General features: G+C 38.3%; 1 protein-coding gene across 6 annotated transcripts in view; it reads left to right on the forward strand.

The window, feature by feature from the left end:
* The window catches only part of LOC131075637 (peptidyl-prolyl cis-trans isomerase CYP40), a 77,229-nt gene that overhangs the window by 49,612 nt on the left and 2,910 nt on the right, over positions 1-24,707 (forward strand). For 3 of the 6 annotated variants that reach the window (XM_058012476.2, XM_058012474.2, XM_058012473.2), the window contains exons 6-8: positions 5,701-5,776; positions 5,950-5,987; positions 6,174-6,268. In XM_058012476.2, the coding sequence (XP_057868459.1) occupies positions 5,701-5,776; positions 5,950-5,987; positions 6,174-6,239 (180 nt within the window). In that variant the 3' untranslated portion in view covers positions 6,240-6,268. Of the gene's footprint in view, positions 1-5,700; positions 5,777-5,949; positions 5,988-6,173; positions 6,269-24,707 lie in introns of those variants that run through there. The other 3 variants (XR_009113242.2, XR_009113243.2, XM_058012475.2) reach the window with 1 other exon arrangement.

A 24,707-nucleotide genomic window follows, 5' to 3' on the forward strand; every position in this document is an offset into this window, starting at 1 on the left:
AGGATAGCCAAGGTCAAGGACGTCCTTTGGAAGGCAATGAACGAAGAACGAAGATCAAAAGTTTACAAATTTGAGCCAGGACATGAGGATCGCTCCTGTCCCTCTCCAAGGGACCAGGGCGATAATGGTTATAAGAGACATTTGTTCACATAAGCAAGACACTCAAGTTCGAAAATCCTAGCGAAAATGGCAAATTCAACGTGGAGATGGAGACTTTGGACGTAAAATTGCAAGAATCATGACCAAGGTGATGGATCGCTCCTGTCCCTCAGTCAGGGACCAGGGCGATGAGGTTTGTACTCTTCTCAATTCTCCAATTTTGGCATTCAAACAAGTTTTTGAATTTATTTTTAAATGCTAAATTCGATAGGTTTTGAAAATTTAATTAAGTGGCATTTAAAAATAACGCATAACATTTATTAATTAATTTTGCCTATTAAAAATAAAAAAAATTAATTATAAAGGCATAAAGTTAATTAATTATAAAATCAAGTTGAGCGCTTGGGTTTATTTTGTCAAGGTCGGCCTTTTAAACTTATTTTAAATTTGCCTTATTCACCAAAGTCGGCCTAAGGTCAATATGAAGGTGAGCGCTTATAAAGGAAGGTGTTTATTTCATTTTCACATCATCATTTATCATCTCTCATATGCGACTTGGAGAAGGCTAAAGAGGAGCGAATTTCATACAAAGGAAGGGCGAAATTATCATTCAAGAGGAGGAGCGAATTTCAAAGGGAAGGTGCAAGCATTATCAAAGGAGTTCGAGTTTCAAGTTAGGCGAACTTGCCAAGGACATTGAGGAACACATCAAAGATATCCCCAAGGGTGGCGAATGGACAAAGAGGACGTTCATTATCCTTCAAGATCACGTCGAAGCCATCAAATTTTGATTTTTGCCTAGGCGAATTCCTTTATTTTGGCATTTTAGAGTTAAGCTCTCAAGTAAGGTATGGCAAGATCTCTTGTTTTAATTTCGAATTTTGATCGTCATTGCCTTAAGCTTGAATTTTGAATTTTGAATTGTATTAGCTCAATCGTCATTTAGGAAATGATAATTCAAGGACTAATCATGAAGTTTCCTAAAATTAATTTAATCTATGTTACATATTGCAAAATCATGTTGCTAATTTTGAAATGTTGTGTAGGCATCAAATGGAGATCTCATCAAGGAAAATCAAGCCAAATCAAGGACGATCTTCACCGGGACGATCAAGCAAGGACAGGAGTGACTTCTTTCAATCCAGCGTTCCAAGGCGAGGTACATCATCCTGCACATCAAGGACACAGGGAGTTAGAACAAGGGCTCGTTGAAGAAGTAAATAGTTCCAGATGGATTAATTAAAGCAAGCTTCTCAACAATATCAAGTTGAATATCTACCAAGTTCCAAGTGTTAGATGAGGTGGCATCCCAGTCATCACTCCTCCAGTCAGTGTGGTCCACCTCAGCATGTCCAGATTCAATGTACTTAACTCATGGAAGGTGGCACAAACTCCGATGTACCTACCCCGGCTATCCATTGGTCGATTTTTCTAGAAGGGACATGTGTCCAAGCAATACAATTTTGTCATTGGTCAAGCATTAAATGTTATGTAATGGTTGTAACAAACCCTAATTAGGGTTTTCATTGTTGAATCTTGGCCATTGATCTTGAATTGATCTAAGCCATCAAATTGTATTGTGGGCACTATATAAGCCCTGGCATTTCATTTGTAAAGGCTAATTAGCAATTGTTAGAGATAGTATGTAAATAGTTAGAATAGTTAGAGAATAGTTGGAAGCAATTAGAGTAGAATAGGAGGACAAGGCAAGAAATTGTTGCCATTGATTGTAAACAAACTCCATTTTCATTGAAGTAATGGTGAAGTGTGTCGTTTCTTGCAATTTGCATGGTTTCTTGTTGAGTCTTCAATCCTAGATGGTAGATGATTAGATGAATGGAGGAAATGCGATTGATTAATGGTGGAATTCGTACATCCATACTACTAGCAGTTTGTTGATTGCAGACTTGCCTTGCGTAGTCAACTGGAATCATTCAGCCTAAGCTCAATTTCAATTTGTCGCTTCTTCATTGATATGCATCAACTTGATGGTGTCTAAGCTGTGGTGATGATTTGAACATCATAAAGCTTCCCTTAGAAGATCGCACTAGCCTTGTGTAGATGTTCCATTGATGTCAAAACAAGACCTAGTTGGAGTTTCATCAAAAATCAAATCATTGCTCCTACATTCTTAGTATTAGGATTAGATCCTCTCTTCACCCCCTTCCTTTTTCCCTTTTTTTAATCTAAGTTAGTGAGAGCTTGTGTTCTAGCAAAGCAGATCGGAAGTTCAATCACCAAATGTAAGTCCCCTTGTGATTCCAGCAAATCACATCATACCACGGCGAGCTTATCCACATGTAGAGACCCTACTAAAAGGAACCTTGGAGTCATCCTAACTGATCCTTTAAGCGAATCTTCAGCAGTTAGAGACTTTTTCTCAAGAGAGGATAAGATACCCTTAGGTATTTTATTCTGTGTTAGGCTGTGTACAAAATACACGTCAACACATACCCCCTTCACAAATGAGCCAATCTCCTTTTTATATCCTCTATTGTTGGATGAAAAGTCATGACCTTTACAAAGTTTACACCCCCTTACTAACTCTCTGCTTTTGGTTACACCTTTCATAGCTTTTAATTAAGGAATCTCTGCCTAACAAATCCCTATCGACCCCCTTAGGAGAATCACTTCTTTTATATTCTGAATTTACCAAGGGTTTAAAGCAGCGATCCTATATAATAATGCTGTGATCTTGCTTATTATGGCAGGACCATGACAAATATAAACAATTTTTTAATGCAAATCAACACCGTATTGAGAGGTCATTTGAGGCTGAACTCATGGTCTTTCTATGCCTACAACCTTAGAGGCAAATTTTTATTAAGTGAGGTAGGGATAAAAAGCTCAAATGTTGTTTATATGAACCTTATATAGTTGTGAGAAGGGTTGGTAAGGTGGCTTATGAGTTGGAGGTTTCAGATGACATTTGGACTACAATGATTCCCATGTCTTGCTTCAAAAGGAAACTTAGCATGTTACATTGTTAGTTGATCTACCACCCTTGGGTGAAGAGAAACTCATATTGGTGCCAAGTGCCATCATTGATACCCAAGTGAAGAAACTAAGGAACTAAACCATCATAGATTATCCAATTGTTTGAAACAGCCTACTTGTTGAAGATGCTACTTGAGAGGGACTAGAGATATTCGAACATCCAACTCTACTTTGCTTGTCGGCAAGCAATTTCAAGAAGGGGACTTGTAATTTCCCCTTTTAATCAAAGCAATTTATGTAGGCTCAAACTTTATTTTCTGATAAGGATGAAGAAATATGAAAGAGCCATGAGTTGGGACATTAGAAGCATATAAAATGATATTTAGTTTCAGCTTTTGGCATAGCAAGTTTTCATAAAAGGGTGTTGTAAACCCTTGGATGCTTGTTACCTTCATCATAACAGATTCTATGACAAGAAATTGATGAGGAGTTGCAAGACAAAGTGGGGCTATTTTCAGGAGAGAATCTCATTAATATTTTATTGTTCAATTACTATTTTGAAGAAGGAATAGGGTGTTGGAATTTTTGCTCTCCTATTGCTATAAAATAAGGTGCTTGCCTAACCTTTGAAACAGTTGCCATTTTCATATAATTTATGTCATAGCTTGAGCTTTGTGTTCAATTATCAATTCAAGGATGAAACCCTTGGATTTTGAAATTGAAGGATGAAACTTCTTTAGTTTACTGAAGGAAATCTCATTCAGAGGCTATATTTATGTTGAAAGCTTTTGTTTTGTTTTCCAACATGTATTTGTATTTGGAGCAATAGCATATTGTGATGGCAAATTTGATTCATATTTACATGTTGTCTATTTGAGATATTCCAGGATATTTGAATATTAATTCTCAGCCCTAACATATTTGTAAAGATTTCCATTGTTCATGTAACCTATTGCTATATCTTTCAAATATTGCTATTTGGTAAAATAAGATACAGAGAAATTATTATTCATCCACTCTATGCTCTCACCTCATCCTTATAGAATCATGGTGATTAAAAAATGTTGAATGATAATATTTGCTCTTTGTATTTGTTAGGAATTAATCTTTACTTGGTAAAGTTAATTTTCTTTTATTTTTTACTTGTAGGAATATTCCTAAGGTATCCCTACAAGTCCTTTGTCTTATTTGAGTTCTCATAACATTTTATTTATTCCAAATATGTGGACTATTAGATTTCCTCCTTAAGAGGATGTTGACACTTTGCACCCACATATTGTGTGAATGCTGGCATTCATAGAAATGGGAGTTACTTTGTAACTCCTCTCCTCATCTCTATTTAAGAGATGCTTCTCCTCTTATTATTGACCTCATGATATTATTGTAATGAGCTTCTCTCTCTCTCTCTCTCTCTCTCTCTCTCTCTCTCTTCATTCATAATACACAAGGGGTTTTTCTTTGCTTTTCCCCTTTCAAAAGTTCTTGTGTCTCCCCTTCATGTTTGGGTGATTGCTTACAAGCTTCTCTTTTATTTTGGTAAATTTTACTTCAATCAATAATAACTTACTTGGATTTCATTTTACTTCTTTCTCTTGTTATTCCTTTCAGTATCTCACCTTGCCCTCATGGGATCTTGGTGATCAAAAAGTGGTAAATAATTTATATTAAAATCTGTTAAGGTCATTTCACTTTGGATTCTAGCAAAGAGACATCAAGTTTGTAAGGAAGCTTGCTGTCCAACTTAGGATCATCACATAGAGATTGGAGGATGATCTAAGACAAATATTAATTCTTCCACCAGCATGCAAGTATTCTGATAAGAGGGAAACATTACAGCTTGATAGCTGCCATTATAACAATCAATTGTTACATTTTCTCTTGGACTTTCTGTTTGTTAAGTTGTGTATGGCGTATTAGGGTCTACTGTCTAGCTGTTTGAGCCATAGGTGACATGATCTTCGCAAAGGTGTTTTTACAATCCAATTCAATTCTGACCAAATAGAATTCCTCCTGCCTTGCCACCATTCCATTCCATCATGCCGAAATTTCTGCCTGGCATCCTCTGGGAAATGAGAACAAATGGGACATCCATTCCTATGGTTGCATTTGTTCAATTTATTTGTGGTATAAACAGGCAAACTTATGCGAACATACTAGCTATCAAACAACAAATGTTCATACATATTATTTACAATCACGTAAGTTTCTTTTCTTACATTGTCTGTAAATGTTCTAAGCTCACTGTCTTTGCCTCAGTGCTTCAGCTGGATGTAATCTTCCTTTTATCAATATCAAAATATTTTTACTCAAAATTAAACAAATTCTAGCGTATTGCCATTGAGACTTATCATCTAATATTACATGTAGAAATATGTACTTTAAACTGTTGTTTACTCTTTAGAATCCTCATTAGTATTTATTCTGAATCGTTTCTTTCAAATTGTTAAAATTCATTCATCACTTGATTTTCAGTTTGCAAAAATAAATGTTCTATTTTAATGAAATACTCTGACTCACAAGGTGCCCAATTAGCTTACCTAGTAACATTCTAGGGTGGACCATTATTATTAGTTAATTTTAACTATTGGGCCTTTTTCCTAGAAGGTCCTCTTCTTGTGGAGAATTTTCATCACAAACATTTTAACTTGCATTTGCTTTCTCCAGGCATATATGGCTCTCAATGATGTGGATTCTGCTATTGGGAGCTTTATGAAAGCTTTGGAATTTGAGCCCAATGATAGTACTCTCTCTCTCTCTCTCCAATTCTCTTCTGACTAAAGTAAACAATTAAGAACATTCGGAGTATTAGATTTTCATATCAATAGCTATGCTTGCGCTGAACCTTTTCTGTCCGTTGTTTTTAAAGGAGAAACGACTCTTTCTGTGTCTTATTCATTTGTTGTCTATCTACAGAAAACATTAACAAGGAGCTTAAAGATGCAAAGAAGAAAGTAAGCTTTTATATCCAGATTAGTAATTATTGAGTAGGATTTGACAATTGAATGATAAAATGTGTGGTTATGGATTGATGGACTGCAAACTAATTTTGTGCTAAACCTCTTTCACTATTAAAGAAGACATTTACAAGTTCAAATGCATCATAAATCATATATTAATGAGGATCATTGGCTTTCCAGATTATGGATAGACAAAAGCAGGAGAAAAGTGCTTATTCTAGGATGTTCCAATCTTCCAATAGTTGATTTACAACTGTGGCTGTAGTAAAGTATCAGTAAGTCAGCTAATGTTACCTTGTTTTCCTTGATTGGACAAAGAATTACAAGTATTATTTATACACAATACTTATTTTGATTGTTCTTGTGCAATTCTTGTTAGAAACAGAATAACATCTCAACTTTAAATCAATTCCACTCATGAGAATATTTTGGAGCTGATTTAGTACTAGGTTAGTCTTTAAAGATGAGATCTGGCTAACAATGCATGTTCCTAGATGATAATATATTCACATGTATAAAATAGTTTTAGTAGGCATGGTTCATTGAGTTGTAGACCAGTTTGTAATTGTGCCAGTTTTTGTTCATTGGATTCATGGATTTGTTTTATAAGCTCACATAAAATGTACAACTTGTCAGTTTGTAACCTTTTCATTTTAATCTGTAACAATTTATGTTATCACTTTGATCTCATATTCTTAGTCCCTGCTTTTATTTATTTCAAGTTTCCCTACAATGTTCTGAAACAAATGATATGGCCTGGGCCCTGAGGCTTTCAATGATTTCAGGCACATCACCGAAAGTCTAGGTTTGCAACAAACATGTAGGCCTATTCTTGTCACTGAATTTCTTTTATGACAAATGATACATGATAAACCTTCCACCAAGCAACTGAAATGCCATATATATGGTTTTCTTAAGCTGGGAGGTTCATGCCTGCATTATACAAAAGCATGTAGATATGGAGTGGAGAGGAATCTTTTAGTTTGGTTAAATATTTGAGCTTGCAAACTGTCATTAGTACCCTATTGGCTGCTGGTTTTATGGAATTTCAATTGTAAATGCAAGCATCTGATTTGTGGGTGCTTTGCAAAGTCTAAATCCCTGTATAGTAATGGAAAACCAATACAAAATTTTCTCTCTGTCAATTTGAATTGTCTTGGTAATTTTGGTCATTCAAGAATCTCTTTTAAATTTAGGAGTGTTGGCTTGATGATGATATTTGTAATAGATGACTTTATGTGTTGTCATTGATGGCACATATATACACACACATATGTTCACATTGTCATAGTCATCTTAGTTAAGACAAACCGGTACTACTCCTAAGTCTTTGTAATGCAAATCGGTATCATTTGTATAGAGAAGTTCAAACGGTTTTGAAGGTGTCTAACTGGTATATGTAGACAACCAGTAAACAAGGAAGCAAATGGAGGACAATCGGTCTATGAGTTGGAAGAGGTTAACTCTCAACTGGTATTGGTGTTCCAACCGGTTTCATTGATTGTGTGATGAGTTATCACCGGTCGTGATGAGTTATCCCTAACCGACAGATTTGGCGGTATTATGTGATGTGCTATGTAAGATTGTCTAGATACACTGCACCTAGGACATTGTGATGAGATTCCTAAGCCGACATGAAATCTAATGTCTATAAAATGACATTGTGATGAACTATTTTTATGATGCGAGATACAAGTGATGAGTTGATGCGATTTATTGAAGGAATTGTAGAGTATGTCGGTGATGCAGTATTGAGTGAGCAAAAGAGGATCTATACAAGAAAGATGTGCTATTTCTAGATCATACCACCTGTTGTTTTCTAATCACTACAATAGTTAAATCCCCTAATCGGGTAAGCTCTAACAAGCTTCATTGTACAGATCCTCTAACTAGGTGATCCATTAGTTTGGGTTTGAAATCCTCTATTGAGGTTACTCCTAACAAGGTACTACCTTTAATCAGGTATAGCTCCTAACAGGGCTTTGGGATCTTGTTGATGTGTTTTATGTACACATGCGAACACAGAATAAAATACCTAAAGGCACCTTATCCTCTCTTGAACAAAGTTTCCCGAGTGCTGAAGATCTTGCCGAAGGATCAATCGAGGCAACTCCAAGGTTCTTGTATGTAGGTTCTCTATGTGTGGATAAGCTCTTTGTGGTACGATGTGATTTTGCTGGAATCACAAGGGGACTTACATTTGACTGCCTGAGCGTTTGATTTGCTTTGGATATTACTGGAATGTGGAATTTCATTGGTCCTAGATTTTGAAAAAAAAGGAAAAAGGAGAAAGGTTGAAACGGGATCTATTTCTAATACTAAGAATGTAAGAGCAATGAATGACCTTTGATGAAATTCTAACTAAGTCTTGCTTTGACATCCCAGGACCATCTCCACAAGGTTAGTGCGATCTTCTGAGGAAAGCTTTATGATGTTCAGATCACCGCTACAAGCATGGACACCATCAGGCTGATGCATATCAATGAAGAAGCGACAATTGAAGTTAAGCTTAAGCTGAATGATTCCAGTTGACTACTGACTACACAAGGCAAGTTTGCAATCAACAAACTGCTAGTAGTATGGATATACAAATTTCACCATCGATCATACACATTTCTTCCACTCATCTAATAACATGAAATCAAACTTGAGAAGTATAGAGACCATGCAAATTGTTGAATCGACCCATAGAATTCACCATTTCTTCAATGAACTCTACAAGTCCTTTACAACAACATCTTGGCAATAATCTTTGCCTTCTGTTTCTATTCTACTCTAACTATTTCCTACTCTTTGACTATTCACTACTATCTATTCTCTATTAACCAACAATTATTAACCTTTACAAATGAGGAGCCAAGGCTTTATATAGGGAAACCCTTTACAAATAGACTACTTTGATTGATTTAGAATCAATGGCTAGGATTACAAGATAGAAACCCTAATTAGGGTTTGTTACAACAAACTTCTTCTAGCCAATGAGAAAATTACATTCCAAGGGTGAGGACCAATAAGAAGTCGGGGTAGGTACATCGAAGTTTGTGCCGCCTCTAGTAAATTAGGTGCATTGAATCTGGTCATGCTGAGGTGGACCAATCCGACTGGAGGAGTGATGACTGGGATGCCACCTTGTCTGACACTTGTAACTTGGTTGATGTTCAATTTGATGATGCTGAGAAGCTAACCTTAATTAACTCTTCTGAAACTATTTGCTTCTTCAACGAACCCTTGCTTTGACCTCCTTTGTCTTTGATGTGCTGGATGGATGGTGTACCTTTCCTTGAAATGCTAGCATCGCCTTCCTTTGTCATCTTGTGGTTCCTTAGTGTGGCGAAGTGAAGGTTCTGGAGGTAGCTGGCAATTCCTTGAACTCATTGAGTCTTCCAACACTTCAAAGCGCCTTGAATCCTCCCTTTTTGTACATGGAACGTCCTTGATGATGATGGACTGGAAGAGGTCGTCCTTGCCCTGGCCTGGTTTTCTCCATCTGCAAAATAAACCAAAGGTGATCAAGCACATATGACATATTCATTTCAACAAAGCATTTTCCACCTTAAATTATTAGTGAGAAGACATCAAAGTGGAATTTCGTTAATTATCCTCTCCAAGGACAGGCCCTATAAGAATTTCGCCCTGGACCCTTTGGAAGGGTCAGGAGCGATTTTTGCATTCCAGGATAATTCTATTACTTGCTTACTCCAAAATTCCTCCTAAGGCAAACATATGATAGCTTTAGCTTCTCAAAGGCCTAGGGATTCATACTTTGACCTTCATCATGAGCAAGTTAGGTGAAATCGAGGATTTCCCTTGGACCCTTTGGAAGGGTCAGGAGCGAAATTCATTCCTTAGCTCAAAATCCTTACCTCTTGGACTCAAAACCTATTGAAACACATGCCTATGGCCATCTTCAAGTCCAATTCGCCTTGATCACCGTCCTGGCCTAGCACAAACTTGAAGGAAAAATGACATTTTGAGAATTTCGCTCTAGACCCTTTGGAAGGGTTAGGAGCAAAATTCAAGTTTTAGGCTTGATCTTACACTTCCTTTACCTCAATTCACCCTACAAGGCAAGAATACCTCACTCCACCTTCAACCATGCCATAGGTATCAAAGTTTTAGCTTCACTCAAGGAGATAATGGTTGATTTGGAGAATTTCGCTATGGACCCTTTGGAAGGGTCAGGAGTGAATTTCTCTCTTTGCTTGTTTTCCCTCACTCAACTCCATTCCTCACACTTTGTTCTTACTTGATTCTTACCTTTGGATCTATCTCTCAACATAACAACACTTGCTTGACCTCAAAATGGCTAAAAAGGAGAATTTCGCTAAAAACCATGGCCAGGGACAGGACCTAAAAGGGATTTCGCCCTGGACCCTTTGGAAGGGTCAGGAGCGAAATTCTAGTCTAAGCTCAAAAATCTTCATCATTGGCGACCACAAGCCATTCAAAGGCATGCCTAGGGGTATCTCCAAGCCCATTTCACCTTGATCAAGGTTTGTCTTGACACAAATCTGGAGGATAGGATGAGTTTTAGGATTTTCACTCTGGACCCTTTAGAAGGGTCAGGAGCGAAAATCTTGTTTTGAGCTTACTTCCTCATTCTTTCAATCTCAATCAGCTCCAAAAGGAAAAACAACACTTCTTCACACCCAGCCAAGCTATAAAAACCCAAAGTTTGACTTGATTTGCAAGGAAAATAGGTGATTTTAGGAATTTCGCTCTAGACCCTTTGGAAGGGCCAGGAGTGAAATTCATGATTTGGTTCAATTCCTTCAAATTTGATAATCATTGGCAAGTCAAAGTCACACCTAAGGACACTCCCAATCCTAATTCACCTTGAACCACCCTAGACTAGGCATAAAATTGAGGGAAAGAGTGGTTTTGGGGAATTTCGCTCTGGACCCTTTGGAAGGGTCAGGAGCGAAATTCACACTCTAGGCTTGACATCTCATCTTTCAAAGCATCCAACTCCCTCTCAAGGAAAGAACATACCAATCCACCTTCCAACATGCCTTAGAGACCAACACTTAGCCAAAATTAGGAAGGAAATGAGGATTATGAGGATTTCGCTCTGGACCCTTTGGAAGGGTCAGGAGCAAAAATCTTGATTTATCCAATTCTCTCTCAAACTTGATCAATTTCAAGGTCCTTTCAATCTCTATTCATCATTTTAGGCAGGATAGAAGTCAAATGGAAGATTTTGCTCTGGACCCTTTGGAAGGGTCAGGAGTGAAATTCCTCCTCTAGGCTAATTTCCATCACTTTGTAGTCTTAAACCTCCTCTCCAAGGCAAACATGCATCCAATTCTCCTCAACTATGCCTCAAAAATCCAGAACTTGGCCATATGAAAGAGCAAAAATAGAGGAAAAGGTGAATTTTGCTTTGGACCCTTTGGAAGGGTCAGGAGTGAAATTCATGCTTTAGACAAAATCCACACTTTCAAACACCTCAAATCACTTCCTAAGGCAAGAATATGTTAATTTGCCCTTACCATGCCCAAGGAATCAAGGTTTCCAATGCAAACAAGGAGAAAAAGGTGTCTAGGGAGAATTTCGCTCTGGACCCTTTGGAAGGGTCAGGAGCGAAATTCACATTTAGGCTCAAAACTTGACTTCATTCCTCACATTTCTTCATCCAAACAAGTGATTTGCCCTCAATAATGCCTGGGAATGAGTTGGTTCTAAGTTTGGGTCAAACTAGAATGTCTTATGGAGAATTTCGCTCTAGACCCTTTGGAAGGGTCAGGAGCGAAATTTGACATTTTGGTCTCTTTGTCAGGATTCATGTATGGAATATAACATTTAAGTATAAGTTCTTATACTTTAAGTTATATTCCATATATACTGTCAGGATGTTTGAGAGTGGTTTCGGACCTCTAGAAGTTATAATGCAAAATCTAGTTTTTGGAGGATTCTTCAGTTTTCCAGACTTAGTCAAATTTCAGGATCAGGATGACATTCCAGACTTAGCCAAATTTCTGGGTATTTCAAGACCAGGATGACATTCCAGACTTCATCACTGACCAACTCGACTTAACTCAGACCTTCAAAGATGATATCACTCACCAAGCAAGACACAATTAGCAACAAGAGCAAAACCAGGCCCTAAGGAAGGCTCTCAAAGAAACCCTAATTTTGGGGCCCTGTGGACTCACCCTGGCTCAAGCAGAACCTGCCATCCTAGTGATCCCTTTGGCAACACTCAGCATGCAAAGGCTAACAAACAAACCCTAAAAACCTAGAAAGCAAACCCCAGAAAGCAAAAAAAGTAGGGGTCCCCATTTGCAATGGCACGATGTGTGAATACGTCACAACAGATCTTTAATAGGATTTGCTCCTAACTGAGCACTTTGTAGACCTTAACCGGTCAGTTACCTATTACTGCAGATAGTTAACTTGTGAGTCCCATCTCACCGTGGTTTTTCCCAGTTGGGTTTTCCATGTATAAACACTTGTGTTATGGTGGATGTTTTACTTGTTGTGGATGCTTTAATATCACTTTGGATTGCATGCATAGTTTTAAGTAAACTGGTTAATTGCTTTTACCGGTCTATGTTAGAAGTGGTATTGTTTTTGCTGTCTCTGATTCACCCCCCCTCTAAGTGCTTTATAAGTCTATCAATTGGTATCAGAGCCTAACTTCCTTAAGGCTTAATCGCCTGGAAGGAAACCCTAAAGCCACTATGGGGGATATGAGTTATTTAGAGATGGCTAGAGTGCTTGATGCAACCAAGGAAGAGCTTGAAACCCTAAGGGTCAGATTTAAAGCTTCAAAAGTTAAAAGGAGAGAACTGACTGAGCAACTATTGGAGATCTCTGATAGTAGTTCTTCAGATGAGGCCAACATTGATGCACTGGCTGAAGAAGTGGAAAAACTGAATGTTGAAAAGTTAAATCTGAGGAGAGAACTTGAAGCCCTAACAATCCGTATGAGCCAAGAACTTGAAGCAAGGAGGGCAGTTGAAGACCTAATCAAAGAAAGAGATCATAAGATTTCTAAGATCAAGCAGGAGAATGCAGCCTTGCATGAACATTGGCATGAGGAGAAGGAAGAGAAAGAGGCATTACAGTTAGATCTTGAAATGGCAATGTCTCTAAGAGAGACTCTGACAAAGCACAATGAAGATCTTACCAAAGAACTTACTGAGGCTAATGGGAAGCTTGAAAAGTTCAATAAGAGTTTTTCTATGCCGGATGAGCAGATCCAATCTTAGAGGATGAAAGGTGACACATCTAGACTAGGTTTCAATACATCTGAGAAAGGAGAATCTTCTGGTACCAAGAGCAACATGCACAAAGGTAAAACTACTCCTAAGGCTATGAAGCCTACCGGTAAGAAAGCTTTCAAACCTGTTTGCTTTATCTGTCACAAACTTGGACATATCGTTAATGTGTAGAAGCATACCTAATGAGAACACAGGCTATAATGCTAATGCTAGATATGTGTCTAGAAGATTTGCAGGTCATTGTTACACATGCAACATGTATGGACAGAGATCAGTTGAATTCAGATATGGAGCAAACAATCCGGCACCTCACATGAATCCAAGACCTATCAGTGATTGGAGTAACATGAACTGGCAGAAACCCTATGTCAACCGGTTCAGTCCATATGAAATGGACAAGGTAACAAATGTGATTTGCACCATTTGCAATAATTATGGGCATGTGGCTATGAACTTGTTGATGTGTTTTTTGTACACATGCGAACACAGAATAAAATACCTAAAGGTACCTTATCCTCTCTTGAATAAAGCTCCCGAATGCTGAAGATATTGCAGAAGGATCAATCGGAGAAGCTTCAAGGTTCTGTTATGTAGGATCTCTACGTGTGGATAAGCTCTTCGTGGTATGGTGTGATTTTGTTGGAATCACAAGGGGACTTACACTCAATGACCTGAACGTCTGATTTGCTGGAATCACAAGTCCTATTTACTAACTGGGAGACAAACAAATGGTAAAAGATACAGGGTTTAGGAAGTCTACTCTACTACCTAGAATGCGAGAAGATGGATGAACGACTAGGTGGACTCCTACTGGGCTGGGTCTCACCATCAGGCTTGAACAATCTGACACCAACTTAGTGCGATCTTCTAAGGGATGCTTCCAATACATTTAAATCGTACATCATCAGACAATGATCACCATTCAAGATAATGCATGAACAATAGAAGTGTAATGACTTAAGATTAAACTCATTTTATGCTAGTTGACCACGCAGGGCACACTTACAATCAGTAAGAGGCTAGTGGTATGGACTAGACGGATTCCACACAGGTGCATTCAACGATTTTCTTCATTCAATCTAATCATTTACCATCTACAATGAAGGTTCAACAAGAGACCATGTGTATTGTAAAGAAACGACACATTTCACCATATCTTCAATGAAAAAATGGCTCATTAACAATCAAGGCAACAATTTCTTGCCTTCTCTTCCTACTTTACTCTAATTTCTATTCTATTCACTATTGATCATTAGCTATTCTAACCTCTATGAACTAACTATTAACCCCTAGCTATTAGCTTGCTATTATCTATTAACCTCTACAAAATGAAGAGCTTGAGCCTTTTATAATGCTCTCAATACAATTCAATGGCTCAGATCAACTTGAGATCAATGGCCGAGATTTTACAATGAAAACCCTAATTAGGGTTTGTTACAACAAACTTAATTCTGACCAATGAAATAATTGCATTATTTGGACACATGTCCTCTCTGGAATATTCGACCAATGGACAACTGGGGTAGGTACATCGAAGTCTGTGTCATTTTTGATGAGTCAGGTACATTGAATCTGGACACGCTGAGATGGACCAATTTGACTGGAGGAGTGATGACTGGGATGTCACCTTGTTTGACACTTGTAACTTGGTAGATGTTCAATTTGATGATGCTGAGAAGATAATTTTAATTAACTCCTCTGAAACTATATGCTTCTTCAACGGACCCTTGCTTTAACCTCCTTTGTCTTTGATGTGCAGGTTGGATGGTGTACCTTTCCTTGAAATGTTGGACTGGAAGAGGTTGTCCTTGATGATGCTGGACTGGAGGAGGTCGTCCTTGATGATGCTGGATTGGAAAAGGTCGTCCCTGATGATGCTGGCCTGGTCTTCTTTCATCTGCAAGACAAACCAAAAGATGATTAAGGTCATATAACGAATTCATTTCAACATAGCATTTTCTACCTTAAATCATCAACAAGAAGATATCAAAATGAAGTTTGCTCAAGATTCTTTCCAGGGACAGGCTCTATAAGAATTTTGCCCTGGACCCTTTGGAAGGGTCAGGAGCGAATTTTGCATTCCTGGCTCATTTAGACCTCACTTTGCGACTATGCTTGCTTAGATGCATGCCTAAGGATCCCTATATCCTCAACCCATACCAAGTTTGATGTAAATTTGGGGCAAAATAGAGGTTTTAAGAATTTCGCTCTGGACCCTTTGGAAGGGTCAGGAGCGAAATTTATATTTTAGGAGAAAATCTATCATGCCTCTACTCCAAAATACCTTCCAAGGCAAGCATACACTAGTCTTCTCTCCACCAAGGTCTGGGAATCCATCTCCTGATCTTCATCATGAGCAATTTAGGTGAAATTGGGAATTTCGCTCTGGACCCTTTGGAAGGGTCAGGAGCGAAATTCATTTTTTAGGTCTCAATTCCTCATCTCCTTCACTTCAATTCATCTTGCAGGGAAAAGTAACATCATTTCAACCTCAACCACGCCTTAGGACTCAAAGTCTCGACTTGACACAGGGAGGAAATAGGTAGATTGAAGAATTTCGCTCTGGACCCTTTGGAAGGGTCAGGAGCAAAATTCTCTTTTTAGCTCAAAATTTGCATTTTTAATTGTCAAAAATCTTTCCAAGGCATTCCAAATAGCTTCTCTCACCCCAGTCTAGGCCCGACTTTACTCAAAATTTGGAGAAAAGGATGGTTTTAGTGTTTTTCGCTCTGGGTCCTTTGGAAGGGTCAGGAGCAAATTTCTTGTTTTGAGCCCATTTCTTCATATTTGATGACTCTTGGCAATTCAAGGACATGCCTAAGGACACTTTTAATCTTGATCCACACTAGACTTGGCATAAAATTGAGGAAAAAAGAGAGGTTTGGAGAATTTCGCTCTGGACCCTTTAGAAAGGTCAGGAGCGAAATTCACACTCTAGGCTTGAAATCTCATTTCTTGAACTCCAATCTACATTGCCAAGCAAAAATACATCACTCCACTTCCATATACGCTATAGGAACCAAAGTTTTGACCTCAAAATGACTAGAAGAGAGAATTTCGCTAGAAATCATGGCCAGGGACAAGACCTATAATGGATTTCGCCCTGGACCCTTTGGAAGGGTCAGGAGCGAATTTCTTCCTCTAGCTCAAAATCATCATTTTTGGAGACAACAATCAATTCAAGGGCAATCTCAAGGGCATCCCTCACCTTGGTCTAGGCCTGGCTTGGCACAAATTTTGGAGGATAGGATGGGTTTTTAGGATTTTCGCTCTGGACCCTTTGGAAGGGTCAGGAGCAAAAATCTTGTTTTAGGCTTATTCCTCCATCTTTCAACCTTAACCAACTTCAAAAGGGCAAGAACACCAATCCTCACACTCATGCAAACTATAAAAAACCCAAGTTTGACTTGACTTAGCAAGGAAAATAAGTGATTTTAGGAATTTCACTCTGGACCCTCTGGAAGGGTCAGGAGCGAAATTCACTATTTGGCTCAATTCCTTTACTTTCAATGATTTCCTAGCACTTGAAGTCATTCCTAAGGATCTCTTTCATCTCAATTCACTTTAGTCTGCAATTGCATTGGCACAATATTGGGAAAAAGGTGATTTTGAGAAAATTCGATCTGGACCCTCTGGAAGGGTCAGGAGTGAATTTCTCATTCTTGACTTGATCTTTCATCTCTTCAATCTCATTCCTCCTTACAAGATAAATTTCATCATTTCTCATCCAAGGAACAAAGTTTTAAGCCTAAGCAAGGTCAAAAAATAGGCTTGTAAGGAATTTCGCTCTGGACCCTTTGAAAGGGTCAAGAGTGAAATTCACCTTCTTGGCTAAAATCCTTCATTTTTCAATGCATTCAAACATTTCCAGAGGCCAAACATGTCCGTTCTTCCTTTCAAGATGCCTTACAAATCAAAATTTGGTCAAACAAGGAAGGGAATGAGGTCTAGGGAGATTTTCGCTCTGGACCCTTTGGAAGGGTCAGGAGCGAAAATCATGATTTGGGCTTGATTGTTCATTTTTCAAACTTCAATCTTGTTTTGGGAGCAAACATAGATCCTTCCTCCTGTATCTCCACCAAGATCCTGACTTTGGCTAAGGGAGAAATGAGTGTTTTCAAGAATTTTGCTCTGGACCCTTTGGAAGGGTCTGGAGCGAAATTCACCTTTTGGGCTAAAATCCTCCATTTCCTCAACCTCTATTCATTTCCTTAGGCAAAAATATGTCTAACACTTCCACACATGCCTTAGAAACTAGGAAATTAGTCTTGACAAGTGAGAATTTGAGGTTTATAAGGATTTTCGCTCTAGACCCTTTGGAAGGGTCAGGAGCGAAAATCTTGATTTAGGCTAATTTCCATCATTTTTTAGTCTTAAACCTTCTCTCCAAGGCAAACATGTATCCAAGTCTCCTCAACTATGCCTCAAAAATCCAAAACTTGGCCATATGAAAGAGCAAAGTAGAGGAAAAGGTGAATTTCGCTCTGGACCCTTTGGAAGGGTCAGGAGCGAAATTCATGTTTTGGTCAAAATCCTCCATTCTTTCACATTCTATCACCTCAAAAGGTAAAGACATATCATTCTCCTTCCAACTACGCCCAAGGAACTAGGTTGGTAGTCTAAGCAAGGACGCAAATTAGGCTTATGAAGAATTTCGCTTTGGACCCTTTGGCCCTTTGGAAGGGTCAGGAGTGAAATTCCCATTTTAGGCCAAAATCCTTAACTTCATCTCTTTTTGTCACTCCCTAAGGCAAGAACATATCCGTCTACCCCCACTATGATCAAGGAACAAGACTTTCAGTGCAAACAAGGAAGAAAAAAGGGGTCTTCTAAGAATTTCGCTTTGGACCCTCTGGAAGGGTCAGGAGCGAAATTCCTCTTTGAGCTCAAGTCCTGGCTTCATTTTCACATTTCTTCATTCAAACAAGTGCCTTTTCCTTCATTCAAACCTAGGAATGCGTTAGCTTATAGTTTGGGTCAAGGTGGAGTGTCTTGCAGAGGAATTCGCTCTGGACCCTTTGGAAGGGTCAGGAGCGAAATTCCTATTCTAGACTCAATTCACCTTCAATCTGACTTGAATTTGTCTTAGACTTGATCCTAGATCCATTTCCTTCTATATCCTTGCCCGTTCGCTCAACCACTCTTTGACTTAGATGAGATCCTGAGTCCTTGGTAAATTTGACATTTTAGCCTCTCCGTCAGGGTCATTTTATGGAATATAACATTTAAGTATAAGTGACATTTCTTATACTTTAAGTTATATTCCATATATACTGTCAGGATGTTTGAGAGTGGTTTCGGACCTCCAGGAGTTATAATGCAAATTCTAGTTTTTGGAGGATTCTTTAGTTTTCCAGACAGTCAAATTTCAAGATCAGGACATTCCAGACAGCCAAATTTCAGGGCATTTGAAGATCAGGATGACATTCCAGACTTCATCACTCACCAACTTGACCTAGCTCGGACCTTCAAGGATGATACTCACTCACCAAGCAAGACACAATTAGCAACAAGAGCAAAACGAGGCCCTAAGGAAGACCTTCAAAGAAACCCTAACCTGGAGCATCTACTGACTCAACCTAGCTCAAGCAGAGCCTGCTATCCAGCGATCCCCTTGACAACACTCATCATGCAAAGGCTAACAAACAAAACCCGAAAAGACCCAAAAAACAAACCCTAGAAAGCAAAAAGAAGGGGTCCCCATTTGCAATGGGGCGATGTGTGAATACGTCACAACAGAATTGGAAGAGGTAATGCAGGACCTTGGAGATCATCTGGGATGGCCTGCTATCATTGCCACAAACCGAGACACATGGCAAAGTTCTGTAGAACTAGGAAGAACAAACCGGTTAACCACTCTGAAGATCAGAAAGGTAAGCAGAAGGTCGATGTTGAGGAAACCAAAGCGGAGATGAACAAAATCTGGAAGAAGAAAAGTGAAGACAAGCCAGTAGAAGAATCTAACCCTTCACCTAGTGTGGAGAATCCTGCACCAGAGAATTGAGCTTTTCAACAAGCCTAAGGGGAGCATAGCGGTAAATCTACTTCAGGACCCGTTGAAGAGTGTATGGTAAGAGAGTTTTGCATTTCGAGTTGTTTTATGAGAATTCTTGATATCATTGTCTATCGGTTTTCTAAAGGATTACCAACCGGTTATATACCTATCGGTAAAGGTGAGTTTGTTAAGCGGTATATTAGAGTTTGTTACCCTATCGGTTGTGCAATTAATGCAGTGGGTAAGTTTATAAAAGCAAGTTTTACTAAGTTACTTTTACCCTAATTGCATTCGAAGAAGAGTTTTTGAGCACCTGTAGAGCGAAACAGAGAATTGTTAGCTGATTGTGAACGGATTTGTGTTGCGGATCGAAAGTTGAATCGGATTCGAAGATGAGAGAAGGCAAAACGGGTTTGCATTCGAGAGATCAACCGGAAACCTTGCCAGCGAAGGGAATAAGGTATTCTTTTGTTAATCTCTCTCAAATCAAGATTATCTAGAATGGCATCGTCGTCTACACAAGCAGAGAAACTTATGATTATTGCCGAAGCTATGGAGTCTATGGAATCAAACAAAATAGAATCATATAATGCATTGTCTCAAGTTCCTGATAGTGTTATGATCAAAGGCGAATTATCCAATTATGTAGAGTGTAAAATTGAGGATCTAGGATCACTGTCAATCTATTCACAACTCAAATCTTTGTGTGATAAGAGCGGAAAAATCAAACCCGAATACATTAGGGTTTATGAAAAGGGTTTTCATAATGTGACATATTTTCTTGAAGACTTTGAGGATGAACATGTTAGGATTATCCTTAGTCGTGTGCATGGAGAGAATATGTATCTTGACAGGTCGCACACAATCACGAAGGAAGCAATTCATGCAATGACTGATTTCTGGAAAACCGGTGAAGTACCAAAACTGAGGACAATTTCGAAAGGTACTGTGATTGCACTGACTCAGACCACCGCTGACGGTCGTGCAATTTCAGTCAACAACATTGTAGATCAAGCGGTCAGATTTGCAACTATGGTCATTGGTTATAGGATAGTCCATTCCAGCAGGATGAACAATGTGCCATCTGCTGCTGTGCATGCAACTTACAGGATGATTGTAGAGAATGTAGATTATGACTTATGCGAGGCAATGAGAAGCCAATTGATGCTGAACCTAAAATCAATCAAGAATGACAATAGTCAAAAGTTCAAATATGGTCAACTGTTGATTGGTCTATTCTTCTATTTTCAGAATTTCCTACCAGGAATTGGTGACATTCAATGGTCAAAGGACATACCGGTTACAACTCAAATCAAAAACAACATTAAGGCTGTGAAGAACACATTTCCTGTTGCCATGAACAGATATTTTAATGAGTTTCAAAAGAAGATGAGCATGAGGTTAAGGCTACCTGATGAAGTGGTGAAACACTTTGCAAAAGACATTTGTTTCACAGTTACCACTGATTTTTGCCTTATGGAGGCCGTTGAACCCAGGGAAGAAGAGATGGAAGAAATGAGTTATGAAGTCAACTATGACTTATTAATCGGTTATGCCAACAACCTTTTGGCATCTCCTAAGGATAAGAAGAAGAAAAGACTGGGAACTTACCAGGAAAGGAATTCGCCTGCTCAACCCAGTAGTGCCAAAGAGAAAAAGAAGAAAGTTGAGCAAGCACCTTCAGTGACCACCGGTACAAGGGTGACAAGAAGTATTCAAGTCAAAGAGGAACAGGTACCCAAAGTATATGCAAAGAAGCAGACTACAACAAAGAAGAGAGGTAGAAATCTCATTCTTCAAGCAGAATCTGAGGATATTGACACTGAAGAGGAACCAAAGAAGATGAAATTGACTGGAAAGAAATCCAACCAGTAGGAGACATTTCAAAGAAAAGTACTCCTATCAATGTTACATCATACAAGTCTATGACTGATTTTGAGAGAACATTAAAAACATCAGGGAGGAAACGGTTTGATAATGTGAAAGAGTATTTTGATTCATTTGATGAATAACAGAAACAACAAATTGTTCAAGAGGTAATCAACCATCTATGTCAATACAATCGGTCGCCTCAAGACATTGAAAAGGATATTTCTGATTCTTTGTATTCTATTCTTGCAAATAAATGAAAATTGGTTGTAGAACAGGATCAAGAAATTATTGATAGAGTTTTCATTCAATATTTTCCTGAGTTACCTAGAGATGAATTATTTACATTGCTTGATAATTTCAAAGGACAGTTTCATTCTAAGTCAAGAAGATTGAATTTATTGGTTGAAAAGGTTAAATTTGTTGAAGATGATACTCACCGGATAGCTAAAGACATTCAAAGGATGCATGAGCAATTGAAGTATCATAAAAATAAACCTGACCAAATAGAGACTGGAGCTGCACCAGAGCTAGATGCTGAAGAGATTATTACACTGGATGTTGTCTATCCTATTAAGAATAAGGATGACACAACTTCTCCACCGGTTATTTTCTTTGTCGATGATACTGAAGAAATCCAAGACACTATTGATACCATTGGTAATATCATTGAACCAGTTAAGGAAACTGTATAGCAACCGGACATTACTGATACACAGGAAGCAACTGAAACACCAGTCAATGAACCAAGTGTGGATATTCAACTGCCACCTGAAAAAGAACACCAAGTTGAAAATCAACTGCCACCGGTTACTATAGCTACACAGGAGAAACAAACAGAGGCAGAGAAAGAGAAACCTGAGAAAGAGGTTGAAGAGAAGGAAACTGGAAAGAAAAAGGATGAAGAGAAGAGAAAACAGAGGAGAAGATAGCAGAGAAAAAAGATGAAAAGGAAAAAGCAAAGGTGAAGCAACAAACTGATGATGAGGATGACTCAATAAGCATTAAAGGACCTATAGATGTAGATAATATGAGTGCATCTGAACTCATGGAGATTGCTACAGTGATGCAATCTCAGGCTCAAAAGAAAAGGCTAAAAGAGCAGCAGAAAGAAGTAGAAACTATACAAACTGTTGTTGATATTCTGTCAAGTCTCCTACCAGAGACTGACACTGGCAATTTGTCAACCCCTATTGGCAAACTTGGGCAGTTGGTTGCTGATACTACTGACCAACTGAAATCCCTTGAAGAAGCTGCACATACCTTAGCTGAAAAGAACCACAGAAAGAAGAGGGGAGAGCAATTATTGACAGATATTGATAAAGGGAAAATTGCTTTATCTGTGAATAAAGATCTTTCGAGAACTATTGTTGAAACTGGAGGAAGGATTTTGGCCTATACATCTAATGTTTCATTTTTCTATTCTGATTTGAAGAAGAGGCGAGAAGAGACAGAAAAAGAACTGGAGAGGATATGTAATGCTTACATACCTTTACAGGATTCAGCCTTAGATTTTGGCAAAGTAGTTGATGCTTTGCAACTTCAGTTAGATGTTTATGATTTCGAACAGGCTAAGCAGCTGAGATCCTTGAAAGAACTAAAGAACCAGTTGAGTCCAAAGGTGGATATCTTACAAAGGCATACAAGGATTCAGAAGTGGTTTTGGCGACCTCGAAGATGAGCACAGTGGATGCAATGGAAGAATTCGTTGCACAAGTTATGACAACTATTGAGATCACTGAAACATTATTGGAAACATGGGATAATGATTTTACTCAGATGAAGATTACTTTCAGTGACATTTTCTTAAAAATTGTTGTGAACACTCCTTGAAAACTCTTATATTTATGTATATGTAGTTTTTGATGCAAATTTTGATATAATATATATGTATTTTACTTTTCAATTTGGCATTGTTGTCAAAGGGGGAGTAGAAATATGTATGTGCTGTAAAATTTTGTATTTACTATTAAGGGGGAGTAGAAATATATATGTACAATTCTTGTAAGCACACTTAGTTGTAAAGTTGTAAAATTTTCCAAGTGTTGCCATCAATGCCAAAGGGGGAGATTGTTGGCTTGATGATGATTTTTGTAATAAATAACTTTATGTGTTGTCATTGATGACACATATATACACACACATATGTTCACATTGTCATAGTCATCTCAGTTAAGACAAACCGGTACTACTCCTAAGTCTTTGTAATGCAAACCGGTATCATTTGTATAGAGAAGTTCAAACGGTTTTGAAGGTGTCTAACTGGTATATGTAGACAACCGGTATATGTAGGAATGACATGACACCAGCTTGGAGATACTGCAGAGATCAACAAGGAAGCAAATGGAGGACAATCAGTCTATGAGTTGGAAGAGGTTAACTCTCCACCAGCATTGGTGTTCCAACCGGTTTCACTGATTGTGTGATGAGTTATCACCGGTCGTGATGAGTTATCCCTAACCGACAAATTTGGCGGCAATCTGTGATGTGTTATGTAAGATTGTCTAGATACACTGCACCTAGGAAATTGTAATGAGGTTCCTGAGCCGACATGAAATCTAATGTCTATAAAATGACATTGTGATGAACTATTTTTATGATGCGAGATACAAGTGATGAGTTGATGCGATTTATTGAAGGAATTGCAGAGTATGTCGGTGATGCAGTATTGAGTAAGCAGAAGAGGATCTATACAAGCAAGATGTGCTATTTCTAGATCATACCACCTGTTGTTTTCTAATCACTACAATAGTTGAATCCCCTAACCGGGTAAGCTCTAACAAGCTTCATTGTACAAATCCTCTAACCAGGTGATCCATTAGTTTGGGTTTGAAATCCTCTACTGAGGTTACTCCTAACAGGGTACTACCTTCAATCAGGTATAGCTCCTAACAGGGCTTTGGGATCTTTAACAGGATTCGCTCCTAGTAGAGCACTTTGTAGACCTTAACCGGCCAGTCACCTATTACTGCAGATAGTTAACTTGTGAGTCCCATCTCATCGTGGTTTTTCCTAGTTGGGTTTTCCACGTATAAACACTTGTGTTATGGTGGATGTTTTACTTGTTGTGGATTCTTTAATATCACTTTGGATTGCATGCATAGTTTTAAGTAAACTGGTTAATTGCTTTTACTGGTCTGTGTTAGAAGTGGTATTGTTTTTGCTGTCACTGATTCACCCCCCTCTCTCAGTGCTTTATAAGTCTATCAAGGAGGCTGATAATTTGGTCATGATTTTTTTTTTGAATTACATTTTCTTCATAATGTAATAGGAGGAAGTGGTTTTAGGCTTCCTATAATGCTAATCTATGTGGAAACCTAATTGCTTCAGGATTACTTTTGATGAAAATTGCATAGTGAAAGAAGTCTGTTAGTAAATTTCATGATTGCTGTAAGGGGCCATATGGTCATCAATGGCAAATTGTCCTTCCCAAACCTAGAATTATGGTCATCAAAGGCAGCTTGTCCTTCTCAAACCTAGAATTAATTTTTGGGGCTTACAAGTTAGATCTTTTAATCTGTTCCGAGACTTTTATAATTCTTAGTTTATATTTTAGGATTAGACAGATTAGTATGGCCTCAATTCTTTCTTGGCATTTATGACACCATTCAATTTTTCTTGACA

This window comes from Cryptomeria japonica, chromosome 8 (assembly GCF_030272615.1).
Source record: "Cryptomeria japonica chromosome 8, Sugi_1.0, whole genome shotgun sequence".
NCBI lineage: Eukaryota > Viridiplantae > Streptophyta > Pinopsida > Cupressales > Cupressaceae > Cryptomeria > Cryptomeria japonica.